Genomic DNA, 23,378 nt, shown 5'->3' on the forward strand with positions numbered 1-23,378 from the left:
ACAGAGCACATGTCATTCATGTTAACACGCATTTTCATGTCGCTGCTGGTGTCAAACATTTTTTTAATCAGATTTGTAAAATTGTAAAAACTATTTATTAGTCTTGCCTTCTCCGAGTTGTCTTCGAAATGTTTTAGGGGCTTTTGATAAAACAAGACAACTTTTAACAAAAGCAAAAATGACACTTTTTCAGCTTTGCTTCCTCAGAAACCCATTTTTATTAATTATTCCGATGCAGAGTTAATGCCACAGCTGCTGTATTGCCAGTCTGTAAGAGTCCCTGAGTCAGAATTAACTCTATTCAGTGACTGTGCAATATCGTACATCATGCAAAAAGTAACTGACTACAGTAAGAAACAATGATTAATTACAAATTGTGAAAAATGCTTTGTAAGCATCCACTGTGAGTACAGCGTTCCATCTGTGGTTTAATTAGAAGTGAGGCATCGCTGATGCTATTTACAGCTCCAGAGTGTTGAGTGTGACCTTTGCAGATAATTTTGTAAACTGCACCCAGGACAGCTGGGTTTAAATCTTCATCTGCTGTAGCATTTTCTTCACAGTTTAGTAAGATAAACTTGTGGTGCATCTATACCTTTTCTAAAGCTGAGCATCTCATAGTCATCATTTACATAATGTACATATTTATACAGACTCGATATCCCGTCACACCTTGGACATCCGATTGTTAATGTGTCATTCAAAAGGTCTAAAGAGCAGCTAAATACATCTCTACAATATCTAAAGGTGAGCATGACATTCATCATTTGTGTTATATACATATGTTCAGTTTACACAGTCCTCACATTATGTCACACTTGTGACTTAATACTGCATGTCAAATGAAAATTGTGGATGTGTTATGATGAATTACGGTGGATGGATGCCTGTGTGAAAGTTCTTATGGAGAAGTGATGGAAGATGGAAATGGTTAAATCAGATCCCTGTGTTGACTCTAGTGGACCCCTCCCGTCGTCTATGGTGTCAAAACTGAGTTCCTTTCACCTGAAGTGCTGCATGCACAGAGAAACTCACAAATCCAAATAAGTCAAAGGAGTAGGAGTTGCTTTGTGATCAAATTCTTTAATATTCTCAAGTGTTTAAAATTGAAGAAAACATAAAAACAGCTGTAGAAAACAAAACAAAAGCTGAGGCGAGAGGTTCCACTAACTGGATTATCTTTGAGATTTCAGAAAATCGTGCAGCTAATCTAGTGTTGTAAATTTTAACGTCACGTTTGATCGCATTTAGGAATTAAGAAAATGGGGAGGGAAGAAAAGACATTTGTAATATTTCTTTACTGAATAATAAAAAAAAAAAAAAAGCATCCAGTGTTAAACGTTTTTGCAAATACTGGTTTGCACTTCTCAGCAGCGTCTTCTGCTTAAGAAACTGATTCATACTAAATAAGAGGATTTGATGGGCTGAATTTCTATCCGGTTGTTGGTTTTGATTTGATGGAAAATAGAAGAGACAAGTGAGGATCCTAAAGCTTTTACAAATATTTAAAGTAATCTCAAAGTATCTCTGTGTACAAATGTGGATTAATTAAAAACAGGTTTCCTCACAAGAGCTGATTACATCCATGCCAACCTCCCAGCTCTACTAGTACATATGTTTATGTACTTAAACAAAAACTTTCAGTCCTTCACTACCACAGCGGTTAGCGTCTATGTTTTCACACAAAAACATAAGCAGCACTAATTAAGGCTTGCATGAAATCTGTAGTTAACTAAAGAAAAAGGGAGGTATAGGACATTTAGCTGCTGAGACATTATGATTATAAAAAAAAAAAAAAAAAAAAAAAAGTAGGATAAACACTACATGTGGCACGGGAAGGTAAGGAGAGCACACAACATAAAAATACCCCCTCCCCATCTTTTTCTACCATTAGCTTTTATGTTGGACCTCGAAACATGGCTCAAAAACTGTATTGTACTGTAGCAGCCAAAAGATAATCTGAGATATAACTACAAGCAGTCATGTTTGGGATGCTAAAATCCAGAACTGTATGTGCTTAAGCAGCTGTCTTTAACTGATGTACACAGGATGCCTTTAAAAAAAACCAAACAAACAAAAAAAACGAAAACTGGACTGTAAGTTGTTTACTCAGTTGGGGGATCAAACCAAACAAATGCATGCTGCTCCACCATGCATCACTGTAATGGAGGGAGGGAGAGAGGGTGGAGACGCAAGTGAGATGTTGGTGCTTGTTTTAAAGGGGTGGCGGATAAGCAATCCCTTGCCTGAGCAAGCCTGACTTAAGGCAAAGGTTAAAATATCAATACTGCAGTCTAAATATCAGGAGAGCAAATCAATATGCTTTCAGATGTGTGGCTACATGTTGGTGACCTTTTCCTGGATTCTGGCTCCACTGACAGGTGAGTCATGACTGGTAATCGGCGTGGGTGGCATGTTGAACCTTGCCAGTGTTTGGTTCAATTAACATCACATTTAGGAGGTCAATTGAAAATGAATGAGAACATGTATGCAAGCTAGTAAATGTAAAAAGACAGAAAACAAAAACTGAAAAGTGTCTGTGGGTTTGGGTTCTGAGGGGTACAAATGAGACCTGTAACAGATGGTAGGTATCCTTGATAAGGACGGTTTTCACATTCAGAGCCCTTGATGTAAGTTTGACACCAGCCTTTCCAAACCAGGATGTAAAAGTGGTCAGACCATCATAATCACAGCAGTAAGATGGAACAGTGATTTTACCACATGTACACCACTAAAAATGATGTGGAATTTTGATTCTCCGCCCACGCACGTCTGTTGCTATCCCAGTACAATCAAGGTGAACTGTATCGCATTGTTTGTGTCAAAATAATTACAAATTACAAGAGGGGGGAAAAAAACAACTTTTTCACCTTCACTGTACTGGTATAGTTGTGCTCAAAGGCATATAAGAACCTTAAGTATGTGGCTGGCTATATACAGCTAAAACTGGTCAATTCTGCATGATTTTGGGTGAAGTTGACCCTGTTAAGGAAAACCAGGCTGGGCCTCAAGGCACCGATTCCCATTACAAGTCCCACTCAGTGAGAAAAGGGAGGGAGACGTCCTGTATGTTACACACTGCTGTTGTGGAAATGCGCCTCCGCTGGGATGGAGGTTAGAGATTAGAAATATGTATCGACTCGTGTTCTGTGGACAAAAAAGAAACAGCGTGTCACCCACTACCCATTGGCTGATGACTGTGACAGGGAAACGAGGTAGGAAGTGGTAGTTCATGTGAGCTCAGACATGTTAGAAGCTTAATGTTGGGTGTTACTGAGATTTAATGGGATCTGGATTGAGGGGGAGGTGGTGGCTAACTGGATTTAGAAAGATGCAGGAGAATACAGTGCTGCATCTCCCCCTCGTTATAATCTGTGATACACCAGAGAACTTGGACCCCAGACCCTCTATACTCCCTCACTCTAGTGCCACTAGAAATGTTAGGTCTGGCTTCTACAATGTTTTCACAGCTGGGACTCCTCCCCAGCCTACCAACTGACTCGACAGTAGGAGGAGAATGGAGTTGGGATGGGGTGAGACACCGCAGGGTGGCCAACAGAAACGGCCATTCACAGGAGGGAGTGACACTTTAGTTTTGTTTCTTGGCCTCTTGGTTGCCGTAACTGGAACCTGTTTTCTTCACCTCAGTGACCCCTATGAGGCGGCGGATCGCTATAGAGGCTGCAGAGAGAACAAAGGAGAAGGGGGGGGGGGGACACAACAGGTCAGGAAAAAACCTCACGAGCTTTAAATGAAACAAGCTACATCAGTTTTCATTCTGGGCAGGTGACTGGTTGAATTATACATCCATGACTGACCAACTTCAAAACAGTCAAATACCCAAAACCACAGGAGCTAAAGAACTCAGACTTTACTCTTTTTGCAAGTACAATTAGTGCCAAAAAAGAACCTTGAAAAGTGCAAAACACTAACAGGACATGAGCACCAAACTGTCTAAAAGGTAAGGTTTGACCTACCTACGATGAGGAAGAGTATAAAGCCAATAATGAGGAGAGGGGAGCCACTGACGACCACTCCGCAGGCAAAATTGATGAGTGGTGAAAGCAGCAGTGTTGCCCAAAACAGGAAGTTGAGCAGCGTCCACAGCCTGCGCGGTGGGATAATTGTGGGTCCCGGGAACTTGCCTTCCTTATTGTACATTTCCTGTAAAGCATCCTGGGAGTTGGGAAAGATAGTGGTTACCTTTGTGCTTAATTTGATTTGAAACGACAGGATTTGCTGATAAATTTGACATCTGATTAAAAATAAAATAAAGATCAGGATATGAATTCTAGGAGAAAATAAAAAAAACAAATTGACCCTAGTCATGCTGTGGGGGGCAGTGTGTTGATATGGTACATAGTTCTAAGGGTCGTCACCACCTTTATTTTCACATCCTGCATAAGAAACGTCTTTTTCAGGATAGCAATAATATCAACAGGCAAAATTATGGGATAATGAATGGTTTTGAGTGTAAACATGGCTTCAGTTATGTGGCCTTCAGAGTCACAAACTGTGTTTTTGACATACAAAGTAATAGAGCAGTTTTCCACCACGATCTTCAAAACACCTACTGAGGTAACGTCTCTTGGAAGGAAGGAATTTACCACACTTTAGTCTGAGATGAGTTCTCATGACCCAACACCTAATTAAGATAATTTAGTTTATCCTTTAATTTGTCACCTGCTCAGTATCCACAGGTTATGGTGTCTGAGTGTACCTCCTGTAGCTTAATGACGTTAACAAGTTCAAGAGTTGGTAATGTTTGGGAGGGAAAATAGATTGGGCTTGATATCAAATTAGAGAAAAAAACAAAAAACAAAAACAAAAAACTTGTCAGTGAATTCTTTCAGCAACAATGGGAAGTGGAAGGAAAATTTCCATGACACTGGGTACTAACCCCCCCCCTTCCCCCATATCCCCCAAACAACAAAGCTGTTAACCCAAATTAACAGTGATCTGGCATTTTAGGAGTCTTTAATGTGAGATTACCTTCTCCTGGTACAGCTTGTGTAGCCAGTTGGCACACTCCTGCTCATCGTCTGGTATATCCTCCACAGAAAACCGCCTGGATGTAAAACAGCAAATAACCATTGGAAGCAGATACAGTTTATCTTCAGTGTCTCAATATTTGGAAACAGGCAAATAATGAATAAAGTTATGAATGAGACGATATCCTGCAGCTAGAGTCGACCACTTCAAAAAGACCTTGCTAATTTACGCAGCATTTTGCGGAGGAATGGACAAAGCAAAAAGTATTAAATTGAACTGAAATAGAGAAGCAGGAGATAAAAATATGTAGATTGCTGTGACCTTTATAGTCCATCAGGTTTCATTGGAAAGATGCATTAGATTATTAATGGCACAAAAAATGTGTTTGTTTTCCAGTTTTGTTCCGTTTCCACCTGTTAATTATTTTGCTCGTGATTCTGGTTGATGGAATGACAGGCAGCTAATGTGTGTCTGAAGGCCACTACACATTCAGCACAACAAAAAGCAAACCACAATCATAGCCAGCCACACCAAAATAATCACTGTCGAGATAAATTCACATAAACAGCACTCAGGCACTTTTTAAACAACCCCATCAGGTTAATTCAAAAATGTAAACATATCTGCTGAGCAGTTTGCGCGCACGCACGCACGCACGCACGCACGCACGAAAGAGAGAAAAAAACTCAAAGACATTTGGTCTGTAGTAGCAGCTTCTTGCCACCAGGTGCCTCCCTCTTCCCAAACACAATTCCCTCTGATACATGAACATTATCATACTAAGTGATTTCAGGTCACTAAAACAGTATTTTTACCCGTCTTCAGTCAACCTGACCTTGAAACTAAAAACAAAGTGTCCACCACCCTCCTGCTTTCAGCTTTATTTAAGTAAAATCACACTAGTGCTCCAATCTGTCTGTCTATAACAAGCTCCGAGCTCAGGGGAGCACCCTGGCCATTAAAGCTAATGTCCTGGAGTCTAGCCAGTCTCAGTGCCTCTTTGATTATTACAGGACAAAATGCAGTTGGGAGGAGGCCAAAATGCTTAAAACTCATTTATTCTAGTTTACTTGAAGAAACAGCTGAGCGTGCAGTGCCATATTACAAAAAGTGATTGTTCAAAAGTAGAGAGCGGGCATCAGCGGTGCTTACCTTACAGACATATCAGCTTTGTACTTCTTGCCATTGACAATGCCCAGGAGGGTGGGAGTCTGGTTGTCTTTGAAATTCAGAGTCACATCATACACAGCAGTTACTGTTGAGAGAAAGAAGAGCAGGCTGTAAGCAAAATACAAAATAAAAGAAATGCTCTGAACATAGTTTTTGTGTGACTTGCGCGTGAATGCCACCTGTGCCCTTAAGACACTGCAGTGTGGTGGTGAATCCTTTGGTTCGGGGTAATAGGTGATATTTGAGTATGGGCAGGCCTTTACTCTCTGCAACCTGCATACTGATTTGGTGCTTTTTCTCTGTAAAGCGGGTGCCCTCGCAGTACAGCAGAAACTGCAGAGAGAAAGGAGGAAGAGTTGTGTTAACACACACACACACACACACACACACACACACACAGACCAAAATTAAAAAAAAAAAAATCTCCAGCTTAAGGTGACCTCTTATCCTGACCCATCCACTACCCTACTTCTGTTAGCTGGAGTACAAATCAAGGTCAACTCAATTTAACAGTACGCTAAAATACAGTCAACTCAGGATACCCGTTTGTGCCATCAACTTGTTGTGTCAGTCTGGGTTTTCTGAATCTGTCCATTAAAAACGTGCAGTTTTTGGCACAAGATAATCATCATAGCTAACAGCAAGGTGCAGCTATGTTACTGCAGCCAGTATTACAGTAGATGCAGTTGAAAACATTAGATCTTTACAAGTTTATAGACTTGTCATTAGCATTCCTCCTTAATGAAGGCAGGCGCAGATCTGACTGGAATTACTATATTGTGTAAGACAATTTTCTTTCAGCTACAACCCTGACAGTGTTAAACGGTGTGAAGAGCCAGGTAAAAAAACAAAGATAATTAATACTTATTGGCTGATTTGCAAATCTTGTTTCACATCACCAAGTATTATGTAGCTATACAAAGCCATATCGAACAACAAAAGTAATTTGAAGATGAAACAAGGAAGGCATTTGTTTCCTCAACTGTATCGCCAATTTGTGGTCGTTAGGGAAGCCACAGAGTGGCTCTGCACAAGCAGGACCTTCTGCATTTACCAAAACCACCCAAACCATGGAAATACGAAAAAAAACCAACGTGGAATTCCTTGCTAAACCCAAATCCTGCTTTTTACTCTAGGCCTAAGCTGTCACCAGGTAAAACGTGATGGATGTAGAGAAAATGTACATTTTATTTATTTATTTTAAAGACAAAAGAGGCATTTGTGGTCTGAAGCATAATGAATGTCTATTCAGTCTGTTTACGCACAGTGGATACTTGTGTTCATGATGTCTGACAGAAAACAAACAAACATACAAACTCATGTTGAGGCCCTTCAAATAACGCTGCTGTACTCAGAACTATTCGTGTATCACTGCCAAGATAAATTCAGTAGGAAGAGAAACTGGGGCAAAGGGCAGAAACTACAGCATCAGATAGATTATAGATCATTCCCTTTAAAAGTCTAGAAATGTTTTGTTATGTATGTTCCATCTTATCTTAGTTTGGCTGTGCAGTGATTACTCAATTTGCAGGTGACAGTTGATGCAACGACTGGTTTAACTTAAAAGAATTTACAACCTTGTCTGAACTGTTAGAATCACAACACTTATGTATCTTGAAGAGGATATTTCACAATCTTGATTGAGCAACTGGGTTGCAATTGAGACACAAGTAGTTGTCTGTAAGATGAACTTTTACACCTAAACCACAGTCCAGGCGACAGACAAACTGTGACTGTACCTACCCACATATATTCAGGATAGTCTTTGAGCCTGTCTAGGCCTTTGAAGACAGTGTTTCGGTCCTCTTCCCACTTTCTTTTGCAGAAAACAATTTCTAGAAAGTACCACGTCCAGCCAATTAGAGGGACCTTCAGGAGCTCATGTTTGGCTAGCACTTTTGAACTCTAAAGAAAGAGGAAAGACATTTTTATACAACTCTGACTTCACTCTTAAGAAAAAAGCAAATACTGTTGATAAATGTTAATCATTTAAAGTGTGGTGCTCAACTGACCCCTAAAACGCCATATCTTTCACACATGGTCCATCCACACAGAAAGTCAATCTCAAAGTTGTGGTTGAGGATGATGATGACATGCTCCTTGCCAAACTTGTCCACCGTAGCCTGATCGGTGTATAGGGTGCATTCTGTGCCCGACCACCACTCCAGCAGCATCACCAGCTCTGCACAGTGACGATGACGCAGCAGGAACATTAGAAAGTTAGAGGAGAAAATTCATCACTTGGAGCATTTTCAGTGTAAACCATACACAATGTACTAAATGGAAGTATATTTGTGTTACATTATATTTATATTAATCCCTCAAAACAGTCTACCAACACTGCAGAGAATTATCAGCAAATCTTTGTGCGTTTAGGATTCGTGTAATTTTAGATAATTACTCTGGAGCACATTTAATGTCTGTCATAGGGTTAATAAAAGCAGCTGAAGTCATTAACAGCAAAAAGCTGACTCTAGAAAGGGGCTGACAGACAATTTTAATGAGTAACTGGTGAAAATTGTGGAGGCTGTAGCTGCTTAGGACTCATTTAATTTAGCTAAAAGGAGACTGAATATAAAGCCCTTCTACACAGAAAGTGTTTCAAACATTCAAGTGGAAAATGCAGCTGAAACCCTTTCTATGTAGACAGCATAATATCCAACAGATGGCCCAAACACAGCTCATTGTATGTGACACCATTGCCAGATTTGTAATTATTTGCAATCTGTGAATTTCAGAATCGACACTTGACACCTTTTCTTGTTTACATATTTAAAAGACAATTAGCATTTCTACATAAACCTGCAGCAACACATGAGAATCATCTATACTCACGGCTCCAGAGGGAGTAGGAGAGCCGGCAGTTGATTCTGCGATAGAGCTGCCTGTTGATCGGCCAGAGGATGCAGGTGCACAGCTGAATGAAGTTTATAATGAGGCCGCTCACCACAAACACAAAGCCCATCAGCAACTGCAAGATGAACAGGCTCTTCAGGTAGGCCAGCAGAGCCATGGCTGAGGAGCCTGGAGGGCTGAGTGGGCTCCTCTCTATACACTACGACCAACCTGAGGAGGGAGCAGAAAAAGAAGGTGAGCACAGTGAGTGCAAAAGGAAAAAAGACATGCAGGGTACTAAATAAGGAACAGATCAGTGTAAACACAAGGTTATCAGGTGTTTGTGTCAGGTGATCCTCAGGCAAACATGCTTTAAGATGTTCAAAAGGGCAACAGTGACTCTTACCACGGTGGAGTCCTTTTACAAGCCCCGTTTACACGGCCCTTCTGCCAGCACCACAGACCTGTGAACAACAGCAGAGGATAGGCTCAGGCAACAGTGATGGGAGTCGGACTAGACTGCAGAGCCATTACAGCAGAATTTAATAAATGTATAATGCCCGTTTCAAACAGGATGAATTATTTTAGCTAATAACATAAGGAGGCCAGAGACAGATATTGTTCTTCAGTGTGGGTGAAAGGCGAATCAAAAGGGGAAGGCTATGAAACCTGGCTGACCAACCCGGGTATTTACAGACAAGTTTCGACACTGAATGTAGCTTCAAAAATTGCATCTACGTGGATGTATGTATCTCAGAGCTTGCACAGTATGCCAATATGCATGTGAACCACTTTAGGACAAGTCTTGCAAAGTAACGTGTCACTATTCATACATAATTGATGTCAAAGATGAGCTGATATCATCATCATCATCATCATCATGGATGAATTTTCAGCAATAGTCACAGGAGTACAAAGCTGCATAGCCCTCAAATTTCAAAGTTTTAGACAGGAACCTTAAATGCAAAACAAATATTTCAACAGAGAACATCTTAAAAAATGTTTTAAACAAATAAAACTGAACTGACAGCTTCAAATCTCTTCTTCTATGGTGAATCAAATAAAAATGATAAAGTAGTCAGCATTTTGAAGACATCATCAACCTTGAACATAATTTAAGTTTACGAGCCAGAAGCCCACACAGAGACCCGGGTTACTGAGTCCTGTCTGGGCTTGTAATTTTCTTGTAGCTTCTCCATTTTCCTCCAGTAGATGAAGTGGGAACATCTGATTGCCCTGAGGTTAGGGCACGATAGTTAGCTCTGAGCTGCTGTATGCAAGTCTTTATGAATACACATAACCAGTTGATTAAAATGAATTGAACTCAGTATTATTCACAGAAGATGTAAATACATTAATCTGTGTGCTACCAGATGTTGTTCTCTTACATAGTGCTTTTCTTCTCTGAGCACTTAAAGCGCTTTACACAACTTGCCTCATTCACCTAGTCACACAAGCACTTTTGTGCTTTCTAACATTCACACAGTCACACTCTGAGAGCAACTTAGGGTTAGTATCTTGCACAAGGATATTTGGCATGCAGACTGGAGCAGAGATCAAACCACCAACCTTGCAATCCTCTACCTCCAGTGCTACCTCATATAAGCCAAGTTAAATTAAATGTAAACATATAGAACCAAATAAAACTAAAAAAACTTTCTAAAGATACAATGGAAAATAATTGAATAAATAATTTCAGTGTATAACTGAAGTTAATCAGGAATCAAGTAGTGAACTTGAAAGAATTAATTCAGCAGTAAAAGTAAAACTCTTCTCATTATCAAAACTAAAGTTGTTTTTCACAAACATAACTTTGTGCCAGCAACATCCACATGAGTTTTCAACTGCATAAACTAACATAACTGTGTCAGAAAACAAGCAAAAAGGGAAGCCGTGTACTGTCTGCCTGCATGCTGAACAAGGGACAAGAAAACACTGTGTGCTTGGTGAGCGTCCAAATGACAACAGTCTTCAACATGTTATCTGAAACGACTTGTTTCTTGTTCCCATTAAATATACAAAGCATGTGTAACCAGTAGAGATGGCACGATAACACTTTGCCCTATACCGATATCATAAATTTGGATATCGGCCGATACCGATATGAATCTGATAGTGTTTTTTTAATCAATAAAACTGTTTTTTTTTTTAATATCTTGCTGCATTTTGTATAAGTTCATACTCAAGTTTAAATAAACAACACTAAAGCTATTCTGTTATACCTGTATGTAAAAAAATACACTGCACCCAAAATATTTCATAGTTCAGCAATACTGATCAATCTAATAAACTTAAACCTACTCCATCCTTCCTATTCTGGTATTTTAAAGAGTACTTAGCAGAAATATTAAGCAACCTAACTAATAGGGTTGCAACTTCCCAGCAAAAAAATAAAATAGGGAACCACCCCCCACCTCATGATGCTTAATCAACTTTAATTTGATGCAGCGTGAAAAAAAAAAAATGCACAGAAATAAAAATTTTTTCGAGAATAATTAAATAGATTCAACATCTTTGCAGACTGCACAGGTGGTGTCTTCCCAAAGGAAAAAGTACTAGCTTACTAGGGTATATTAGACTTAACAGTTACTATATACAGTAATGGACTTCTATATATTTTACATCAGATTAAAACTTTGGTTTAAGATTCAGATAATTATTTATTAAAAGCTAGACACAAACTTTGCTAGATCCGCCCCTGCACAGTTACCAGCCGTCAGCTACATAGATAAAGATCCTGGTGTAGAAAGTTATATTAAATAAATTCTAACAACAGATTATCAAGCTTAAACGTGCTGCTGTTATTCAGCCGCTGGTTTCCTCTTTCTGGTGCAAAGTGGGCCAAAAACAAAGACAGACGGACTCGCGACAGAAAAGCCGATCAGCTGATCATTAATCAGTTTCGTGATTGAAGTAGCAGCAGGAGAGGGAGGGAGAGAGAGGCAGTCGCTCCATATATCGGTTGTTAAGCTTAACGCGGGAATGCTTTACAAACATTCAGAGATGAACTTACACACTTGCTTTACTTCTCTCTGGGATAACTTCCTCGGAGATGATATGCTGGTTTGGTAGAGAGCCTCCAAATACACACAGCCGCTCTATCACGTGAGCACACTGCTCCTACGTGCTACGGTTATGAGCTGAGTTACGCCATGTCGCAAGTTTTGTGAGGTGCTTTTTTGATATTTAATGGATCGGATTACATTTTTTAAATTTCTCTCCGATATCCGATCCAGTCATTTACGTCAGTATAGGACCGATACCGATATGCAATATCGGATCGGTCCATCTCTAGTAACCAGTACCCATCCTTCACAAATAACGTAGACTGAAGACAATGTGTGAATCAGTTAAGAGGGCTAACAAACTATATTCTAAATTGAGTACTTTATCAATTACAACAAATTATACAACTGTACTAAAAGAGGCAAAATTATGAAGTAACCCAATCTACTGCATTAGCCCTTTTCCAAGACTGCAACAGACTTCTTCAACGACCATCACAGTGAAGAGCAATCCAACCAGTTTTTCATACAACCATATTGTGGACACAAACCTAGATTACAGTGTGTAGGCAACAAGTCTTATCTGGTGTACTCACTATCTCACACACTGCAACCATATATATCAATTTAGCAGTCTGGGTGTAAAGAAAATTAAATCTTAAATGCACACCTGCAGAAGTTTGGTTCAGTCCCGTCAGACCATCAACATAAACGTGTTTACAAATCTCTGGACATGAAATCACCCTAAACTTTTCCAAGCATGCACTAACTCTGCATTATGTTACAGATGTGACCTTTGGTCATGCATACAGCATGATAGGGAGGGTGAAGTTAAATACTGCATATTTGTCTTATGGCTGAGATGGGTTAAGAAACACTGTGGTTAATGAGGAAGTCCAGAATAAGTCGCCACGAAGCATTAATAGCAACTACACAAGTAGTCTATAATAGGCTTACTGATAAACTGCAATTCAAGCTTGAAGTTTATACCTTACCTGTGACTGTCAGTCAAATTAGAAGCACGAAAGAGGATTTTTATACGATTATTTTTATTTCTCTGTTTTAACTTCTAACTGCTAATTTTATAATTGAACAAATGAAAGCACAGTGTTTTTTTATGTAAAATAGTGAGTCCATGTTAAAAAACAAAACAAAACAAAAAACCTAGGTTTACAAGCCAAATCAGTGAGACTTTTGTTAATGTTTTTACAGCTAAACGCCTTAACCTTTTCTTGGAAGATTTAACTTTGCACACTGATAGCAGCTGAGTGTAATGTTTGGCCACAAGCTGCCGATGGGAGAAGTTCCCCAACCTTAATTTGCGTTGGCAACCCGCAGCGACTATGAGTGTGTGTGCATGTTAGCTCAGGCGAGTTACTTCTACACACATCATGAACTTTGTCCCAGTTTTACTCCACACACAGCATATGTTCCCCGTGCAGCGCTGGAATCAAACTGAGTCACCTCAAACTTTCACTCAACTCCAACTCACGGCCATGATTCACAGGACAAACTCAATTTTACACACCAGCAATCAAAAGACACACAGCACATTTAAGAATTAACTGGCCAAAAAAAAAGAAAAAAAAGAAAAAAAAGAAAAGGAAACTCATGGGGCAATCGTGGCTCAAGAGTTGGGTGTTCGTCTTGTAATCGGAAGGTTGCCGGTTTGAGCCCCGGCTCGGACAGTCTCGGTCGTTGTGTCCTTGGGCAAGACACTTCACCTACCGCCTACTGGTGTTGGCCAGAGGGGCCGATGGCGCGACATGGCAGCCTAGCTTCTGTCAGTCTGCCCCAGGGCAGCTGTGGCTACAACTGTAGCTCGCCTCCACCAGTGTATGAATGTGAGAGTGAATGAATAGTGGAATTGTAAAGCGCTTTGAGGGGTCCCGAAAAGCGCTATATAAATGCAATCCATTATTATTACTCCCTAACTTTTTCTCATAAGCAGATCTTTTTAAAGCTAAACATGTGAAACTGTATAATTTACACATTCACTTCCATGCAGTTTTTATTTAACATTTTTATGGAGCCAATTAATTGGTTTAACATTGGTAGCCACTAAGTGTTTTTCTATTGTGTTATTTTAATTTTGTTCCAGTTAAATGTTCAAAGATGGTTTAAGGGAGACTTTTTTAAACTGCATTAAATGTTATAAACTTGTATAGCCTTGATCATCACTAAAAATCTAACTTACCTTCTACAAATATGTTAAGGAGATGACTTGAAACATGCCAGTAAACAAGACATGTACTCTTGACACAGTAAATGGTTTCTACATTTTTTTCAAACATCTTTGTGCAGTGAACTTTATTTTTCAAACAACACAATGATCATACGGTGTTCTGTGGTAAGAAACCTGGTCTTCTAAGGCTGTATTCAGTGAGAAATCTACAGATGACGTGCACCTCACTGGAAATGTAACTACAAGTTAGATCAACACAGCTCACTTTTGTGAGCGGAACCACAATTCATTCTGTACATTTCTAGCTATTTTTGCACTGCAGATTTACATTAATTGGTGAAAATGTCTATATACAGTATAATAATCATGGCATCAATATAAGACCACAAAGGTCAGCATGATTCTTGGAGGGAGATTGCTAAAAGTAGTGGAACGGATGTGAAACAATGTATAAAGAAGTGGAAACATTTGAGACAAATACATTTGAAAGAGAAAGTCACATTTATTTATTTATCTATCACAGCTAGCACTGGATGTTAAACGCCGAGACACCGCCACAAGGTAATTAACATCAGCCACATAGGTTACATCGTAGGTTCTATAAAAGGCCTGAAGTCTAAATCAGGCATTACAGACAGGATGACTTCGAGTCCTCTACAACATATATGTTCACTCTATTTGGACTTTTTTTCTGTTGGCTACTGTAATGTATTGGTACTGCAATAAAACCATGGCAAGGCAACTCATTCTGTCAGGTGAGCCGGCCAAGTGCCTGATTGGATCAGTGTTCGATGTCAGCTATTTAGGTAAGTAGTTCAGTGTTAAGACTACTGCTTTAACCCTTTAAACCCTTTTATTTTGTTATCGTTTTTATGGTTAACTCTGTTTTCCTGGGTCTTCTTTTTTCGGTTACCGGTACTAGTTTTATTTTGTTGTATTTATCCACGATACCTTAAAGGCTGGTCTGTGAAAATATTGTCGGGCATAAACCGGTCCGTGGCGCAAAAAAGGTTGGGGACCGCTGAGCTAGTGCAATAATTTATTTATTTTTTGCATATGAAACTGGAGGAGTTGTACTTGCATCTTATGCCATCAGCTTGTCCTAGGTCACGGTTTCCTTCCACATATAGCTTTGCAAAAATTGCATAAAAAGAGCTTGCAGGAACAAAAACATAATGTTCCAGAAACACGCTTTGCTTATCCAATCAGCTGTTCGTAACACTTCCCACATTGAAATAGACGTCAGTGCGAATGATCGCATGTCCGCCATTACCTGCCCGAAACCGGAAGTGATGTCATTTTCGTGGAAAATGTAGTTTTTTACTTGTAGGCCTTAAAAGCCTATACTGGTGTTTTTATAAGTCATGTTTGACTTTATGCTTTTCTGAATAGTTGCTGGGATGCTTACAACTCGAATTGCACTGCTTAAAATAGTTTATTTTGATGCACATGCTGTTTTCTTTGCAAATTTGCATCATAGGATTGTTTTTCGTTTTTTCTGTAGTATATAAAAATTGGTGTATCTCAAAAATAAAACTATGAAGACACTCAAAATAAATTTCTTGTTGTTGTAAACTATTTCTTGCAACTTTTTTGTATTAAAGTTTTGAGGGATAAACCTCTTAAATTTCTCCAAGTAGAAATATATGTAAAAAAAACTAAAAAAAAACTAAAACGATTTTCAATTTTTTTGTAGTTTATTGCACTTTTTTTGCAATTTATGTAATTACTATGGACTTAATGCATACATATTATTAAAATTTGGGCTATAACAGTTGTATTGATGTATAGCAACTTGAAATGCTCCCAAAAATGGCACTACAGCATGTAAAAATATAAAGTAAGCTCTGGCAGCCTTGGTTCTATGGTAGGTCTTAAAGGGTTAATGCTCACATTCACCCTTTCCCTCAATAGGATGAGAATCTCAACAATACTGAGCTTAAAACACCAACATAGATTTAAGTCAAACAAAACGTTGTTGTGCAAAAACCAAACATACTAACATAGAAATACTCTGGAAATTGAAGTTGGTCTGTCATACAAGACATCCAGAAAAATAGAGGAAAAACAGCTGGTGGATGTCCAGCTCCCTGAAGGTAATGGGCCCACCTGTAAGCCCACACAACCTGAAGGAAAGATTAGTACTGCTGACTGTGTTAAAGCTGCTTAAGGCTGGACAGCTGCTGCTGCTCTACATTACCTGAATATAACTTCTATACCAGCTGCTTGCTATAAGTTTTTAAAATGAGAAATGTACATTTAGAGACACTAGTTAAATTATGGAAAAGTTCAACCACATCTTGGCAGGAACTGCTCCTCTATCAAAGCATTTTAATTATAAAAACTTACTTTGGCTTTCAAACGTCTGCGCTCCACTTACAGCAGGGAACAGCCGAATGATGCCTAGGCTGGACTTCAACAGCTACTAGTCTCTAGCAAACACCTGGGTTTTTCCTGGCACTAAATTTGCCTATGGTGGGTGAAGTAACCACAAGTAATCTGACCTGACAGAAGTCTGTGCACTGCCTGTTATTTTTTGGCTATCTGATAAACATTTTAAGCTTAAGGAAAAAAAGCCCCACATTTGCTAACAATATTCAATATTTGGTGGAAGGCCAAAACCTTTTTGGCGGTCATGAAAATATACCTAAAAATGGTAGGATGCATATTAAGTTGTACCATTGCAGCATATTAACGTCTTAATATGCTGGGGAAACAGGACACAACGCTTGTCTCACATTCAACTTACCAGTAGACATAGTAGGCCATTGCCATGAACACCATCGCCCCACAGATCCCAGTGAAGATCATGACAGCACTCTGGTTCAGCATTTTGGCTTCTGGTATTCCACCAGTTCACAGCCAGAAAAAATATATACTAAAAACAAAACAAAGAAAAGGCCTGCAGATAGCAGAGGATAGTCACAAGCTGCCCTGCTTTGTCGCCATAATAATCCCACAGAAGGGAAGAGGGAGATTATGATGATGACAGCGAGAACACAGTCAGATCCCAAGAACCTGTAGGAGGAACTACCTAATCAGCACACGAGTTTACCAGGGACCAATGAACTCGCCCATGAACTCGAGGGTTATTAAAAAGCATAAATCTTCATTTAAATCAGCATAAAGTAAACACCTCAATGAATTGTTATCAGATTTGGCTAAATAATATCAGAAGGAAGTCTAGAAAGACAGACAGCTCACTTCAGAAAGGAAGGAGTCACACATACTGTTTGCAGTGTCTTACAAGCATTCCCATCCTCTAATCCAGTGTATCAGATTAGTGCTGATTAGCAGGCTATGGGTACCCTGGATATGTCACATTCAATTAACATTAACAAAGAGAAGGCCTAGTCTCTGCCCAACCATAGTGAAGTAAAGAGAATAGCATTGTTACGCTAAAGTAACCAATCATAATTTACTGTATTGTGATTGACCTTGCCATAAGCTGCTTGTTACTAACATCTTGCATCATGAAAGTGATGGGTTCAAAGAAATGATCAGCAATATCCTTGAAAAATCTCTTCATGTGATATCTAGTCGTGTTTTCTTATTGGTTTTTTACTGGCTGAAGATGGACCCTTCAGAGGATGGCTATTTGCATTACCACAATTTGTCAACGAGTCTGATTTACCTTACTTAACAGACGTCTATGAATTTTCTGGTATTTTTTTGGTAATTTTGTTAAAACAAATCAATATATATTTAATCTTGATTAACTGAAATTCCACTTAATAAAACCAGTCAACTAGTTAAGTATATTTATTACAGCCCTAGTGGGTATTCTTTGATGGAAGCACAAAATTCTTTGATGGGATCTGTAACAAATGACCACAAAGCCTGAATCAGAGTTCAGATTATTGCCATGCCTTGGGGATACAGGTCCCCCCCCCCAAACAAATGCACATAATCACCTATTGCTTATGTTGTTTCAAACAGTGAAACATCAGCAATAACTTATTGCTGTAACAACCAATCTCAGGCTATTGAATCGGTTAACAGTAACAAGTTGGTAGTGACAACAGACAGTTTTCAAAGATGGATGCAGTTAACATCGCGACATGCTTAGTAGCTAAAAACCTGTTGATCACAAGTCATGTGAAAATAATGATATCATGGACAATCCTTCTTTCTGAGACTTAGCATGAAACACCTCTGTAAACTGCATTCATATAAAATAAAACATTTAGTCAATTCTGTCTACACAATGGCAAGTCTGTCCACCTGTCAAAGCTGGTTGCCCATTAATTTCATATGCAACTCTAACCTGAATATAGAGATATTATATGCCATGCCAGCATCCTCTTTCCTTGACAGTACCTTGGGTAAGGAAAGGATTTACTACAGATCTCCATTACTCACCCACACAAAGATAGCACACAGGGCTAGCGGGCAAGTTACCAAAGGCTTCGGATACTTGCACACAGTTAATGTGGTCCGGACAAACTAGCAGACAGAGGCATAAATAAACTGTCAAGTGATAGCTGAAGCGAGTAGGTTGACGTTACAGTACAGTTCTAGGGTCTTACCACCGGGTGTTAAAGCCAAATACCAACGGAGATAAAAATATATGGTGATAGCTGGACAATGAAGGTCATTCATATTTCAAAGCATGAAGAGCTCTAAATCCCTGCACAGCACTACTGAGTGTGTTTTAAAGCCACAACACTTACTACACAAGAGACAAATGTAATTCTTGGCAGGTAAAAGAACACTTAAAGTGCATTTAGTTTCTTTAATTATGATCATGCACGCACAGGAAAGAGCATATGCTGGAATAATGATAATAATAATAATACAGCAAGGAAGATTAAAAGGTGAACTCAACCTGCTGTATTTGCCAAAAATGTGGCTCCAAATGTGAACCTGCCGGTTGAGCTCATGATCATATTAGCATATTTATACTGGTTTGTTTATGTGTGGGGGGGGAAAAAAAAAAAAAAAAAAAAAAACTATGATCCTACTAACGTGTATTGGCTGTGTAGCCATCTGGGACCATTTAAAACTATGAAAATAAAGCAATCTCACCTTTGCATGGTGTCAGTATTACAATAATCACAGCAAGCATTATGGAAATCTAGTCAAACATTTTATGCAAAGCTTCTACATATGGGTTTATCACTGAGGTTAGGTGAAAAGCTGGCTGATGTAAAGAGCCTTGGATCATTTAAACATTAGGTCCTTCAACACAAGACCATTTAAAGGTGGGAATATTATACTGCTACTCCCCTCACTGTTCTGTATAAGACTACAAAGGTTAACAAAAAGAGGGTCAACTAGTAAGAGCAGGGAGAGTTATGTGAAATTCTTAGACAGTTTGAGTATGAATGCACCAGGCTGAATCTGAATGCAGGTAATGAATGCTACAAAAGTTTGACATTGTTCACCCCGATGACACTGCTTAGATAAAGTCTTAACACATGTCTCAAAGTCCAATAGGACAATACTATGCTTGATTACTAGATAAAGGAGATCAATAGGTTACAACTTGTAAATGAGCAAGTCACTGCACTTTGGATCAACAGCTGGTTCAATTATTAATAGCATATATACGTCAACGATGCCTTTAGGTATAGGGCTGTGCGATATGACCAAAATCTCATATCCCGATATAAGACATCTATCGTCCGATAACGATATAAATCACAAAAATTTAACATTTTCTGTAAATTCTGTGAATCTCGGGCAGCTCGACTTGCGTGAAGTGTTTCCAGCTGGGCGTCGTGTACCTGGAATCGAGTGTTTTAACCGATGCATGAAACTATATATTTTTAGACACAAGTTGTAACGGCCGCCGTTGTCTTTTTGAGTATTTATTGCACAGCGTGCTGCAGGGAAAAGCGTAGCACTATTTTATTGAGCATCCCACTCTGTTTAAACTATGAAAAGGCTGATTTTATTTTTAACTTTAGTGAGAATACACCTAACAGGTAAATGTGCCGGATGCAGCCATTTTGGATATTAACCTGCCAGCTCCCTAGCACAAAGTCCGATCTGATGTCCAACGACTCTGATGTGGAGATATCGTTTTTTTGAGCATTGACTGTAGCAGTGGGCAGAGCTATATTTTACCTAGCTACCCCAGCCTTCTTTTATTGACTTACTGTCGTTATCTTTGGTAGGATTTATGAATTTCTCCCTTTTCTTTCTTTGTACCATTGTCTTAAATCCTAGGAACTAGTGTTTTTACCCTTTTTTAAAATCCACCTTTTCCCACACTGAAATCAAATCGAGTCTGGCATTCACCTCCTGCACCATCTAAACAAAAAGCACCATTGCCTCCATTAAAAAGGAAGAAAATCCATTACATTTTAGTGCAGAACTAGTGATTCTTTTAAAATTTCTATAACATGACACTAGTGCTTGTAGAAGATACACTTTTACTGCATTGTCAGCGTGTTTGGGATCATTGGTCATGCTGACAAATTTTTTGTAGAATCAACTAAACAAGTGTAACTTGTTCTAGTAACAAAGTGCCTAAAGATACTATTTAAAATTGTTATACAAAACAACTTAGTAGAATAAACAACACTGGTTCTTCTCCAGCCTTAGGTTCCTCTTCTCCCCCCCCCCCCCCCCCCCCCCATTCCTAAATGATTTGTGTCAGTGTTAAGAGACTTATAAAGCAAAAACAAAAAATATCATTTCTCTGAAAATCATCAGGTACAAGGACTGGACTGAGAATGAGGGGGGGAGCAGTCAATGTCCAAAGAAAAACTTAAAGACCTGGAGCACTATTGCTCTTTAAAAATATAAATGGCAGCTCAAGACTTATACAGGATTCATTGATCTTGTAAAATTACTAAATAATGAATAGCATCAGTGATCCAGTCCACATATCCTCCTCTCAAGGTCAATTAAAGGCATGCATAAACACCAACAAGTGGCCCTATATGGCAGTGTGAAGCAGTGGGTGCACACTTTACCATTCAATATTTAATATAAAAAAGTGAAGTTTTATTAACAGACTTCCCTTTTGCCCTTCTGGTTTTACTCTTAGTAGTATGAGACCAAGCTGTCTCTTGCACCAAGCAGTCACATTATCAACACTGGTTTATTTTAAAAAAGGAAAAAAAAAATCCCCGTTCTGGTATAAAAATGCTGAGAGTTACTTGCCTGTCACGCACTGCTCGTCCAGCTGGTTAAAAGTGAGGCTCAAGAATAAAGTTAGCACGGGTTAAAACAGCCGCAGACTTCAATGAACTTTAGTAACCTCAAGAGTCGTACGAGATCTGTACGCAGGTCAACTCTGAGCCAGCTGGCGCATACGACGTAAAGCGTGACAGAGCGGGGGTGCAATATAGCAACATTTAACTACGAAAAATGAACCCAGTCATAGTTTACCATGAACTCTAGCATATCATACCTTAGTGTCAAAGTGTTGCAGCCCAACCTACTGTATCTGAATGCAAATGCTTAAGATGTCTGTATGCACCAAATGCGGCATGCCTGGGCTGATAGATTCTCAGAGACCAACTAGCCAGCAGGTCCCTTCAATCCTACCACTGACACGGCTTATCTTTTGTCACACATGGCTCGGCTGCGGCCGTTAAGCTAGCTGCTCTGTGAAGTCAAAGTTGCAGGCACACACACACACACACACACACACACACAATTCCCTCAGAAGAAGACGACATTAAAGAAAAAGCCACCCCAACTGTCTTAGCTACTGCCAATAGAGATAGTAAATGTGTGAACACTGGTTCGACTAAATGAGCCGAGCGGCACAGGAAAGACAGGTGCTAACGGTACAAGCTAGCATGCTATATAAGCAACATCCACACAGCGAGGCTAAAAAATGTTTTCTGGCGACAGGATGGCGTCTATTAGATTGACTCTTTAGCTGCTAATCCCTGCCAACTTTTCCCCCATCCTTTGTTAATAGGTACCCGTTATTATCTTAGGCTAGTTAGCCAGTTCTCGTTAGCAGCCAGTGTCAGCCTTACCTGAAGATTATTCGCTGGGGACTCGGTGGGTTTAGTTACACTTTTTCGCCGCTTTCTGGCCTTCTGGGGGCGTAAAATGAGCCTGTCAACAAACGTTGCCCTACTCCGTCGGTTTCCAGAGACGCAATAAAAATGACTTGAGGCAATAGGATTTGCAGGAGCTCTATTGTTTGTCGGTTAAAGCCCCACATTTCCTCCAAACCCATCTGAAGGTGGCCTGTCCTACATCCGGTCCAGCCCCTCATTCATTTTCACAGAGATGCACAAAAATACACAAAAACATGCACAGACGTACTGCAGCGCACTCCCGCCGCTGCTGCAAGTTTGGTTACAGGTAAGAGCAGATAAAGGCATATAATGTCTGTTTTTATTGATTTTTTGCTACCATTTGCAAATATATGTTTACTCCATACAGCGCAGCAGACTAGTGCAGCGATTTCTTGGCCAATCAAATTTAGGTTTTACCCCCTTAAATTTTCTGTTTCGGGAAGAAAACCTGAATCTTCAGTTTAAAAAAAATGATATCATAATGTAACATCAAAATAAAAGAAAGTCACTGTTTTTAAACTAGTTGTTTTTTTTTTAACATGACTACTATTACTAACTGCCTACATTATTACATATCAGCCCTATACTCTCAGTACATCTTAGTCGACTTTACAATTTTGTCCCATATCTAGCTTTTCTACACCTTTTATCTAAAATTCTACCATTTTCTTGGCCTTGCATTCAAAATACTACATGAAGCATTTTATTCACGTACAGATTCCCGCTTTGCAGTGTCATGTCACTGGTTTTTTTCATTTCCTCAGCAAGTGTGCATGCTCGATTAACTTTAAGCCTCTTTAGCCCTCTGCTGGTGCATACCCATACCTGCAGCTACTCCGCACTTCTGTGGGAATCTAAACCTTCTGTCTCAGTCATATCTGGAATATTATTTTCTTATTTTTAATTTTTCAGATTAATTTCAGTGTAAGTGTGCTCATAGCTGTTAAGTATTTTACAGTCATAGCTTCAGCATTAGTTTTAACTGTGGGGTCTTTGTCAGGACAAGCTTAATAAACACATGCACCAGAGTCCTTGTTGCATTGATAAAATGAATCAAATTCATCTACAAGCTGCCTTCTGTTGCATTTATGCCAGCTTCCCAAAAATGGTTATCACAGCTTGTTTTAGCCAGCTTTAGTCTGTACTTTCTCATTTCTCTAGTGTATACTGGCCCCGAATAAGAACTCCTTTTCTTTG

At 39.3% G+C, this 23,378-nt stretch overlaps 1 protein-coding gene across 3 annotated transcripts; it reads right to left on the reverse strand.

The window, feature by feature from the left end:
• Positions 1-203: 203 nt before the first annotated feature.
• On the reverse strand, positions 204-22,406 carry agpat3 (1-acylglycerol-3-phosphate O-acyltransferase 3). Of its 3 annotated transcripts, none has more exons than XM_085434369.1 (10): positions 22,134-22,406; positions 9,404-9,461; positions 8,998-9,228; positions 8,175-8,344; positions 7,906-8,067; positions 6,342-6,495; positions 6,145-6,247; positions 4,993-5,068; positions 3,978-4,176; positions 204-3,681 (listed from the first exon to the last, which is right to left on the reverse strand). In XM_085434369.1, exons 3-10 carry the CDS (start codon positions 9,173-9,175, stop codon positions 3,590-3,592), a joined length of 1,134 nt encoding a protein of 377 aa, XP_085290495.1. In that variant the 5' UTR covers positions 9,176-9,228; positions 9,404-9,461; positions 22,134-22,406; the 3' UTR covers positions 204-3,589. The 3 variants fall into 3 exon arrangements, with proteins under 3 accessions (XP_085290495.1, XP_085290497.1, XP_085290496.1); XM_085434371.1 differs by lacking the exon at positions 22,134-22,406 and adding an exon at positions 21,554-21,702; XM_085434370.1 differs by lacking the exon at positions 22,134-22,406 and adding an exon at positions 21,304-21,372.
• Between the last annotated feature and the right edge of the window lie 972 nt (positions 22,407-23,378).

Source organism: Copadichromis virginalis, linkage group LG16 (assembly GCF_057382275.1).
Source record: "Copadichromis virginalis isolate Kocher_CV1m ecotype Utaka linkage group LG16, C_Virginalis_male_GT1.1, whole genome shotgun sequence".
NCBI lineage: Eukaryota > Metazoa > Chordata > Actinopteri > Cichliformes > Cichlidae > Copadichromis > Copadichromis virginalis.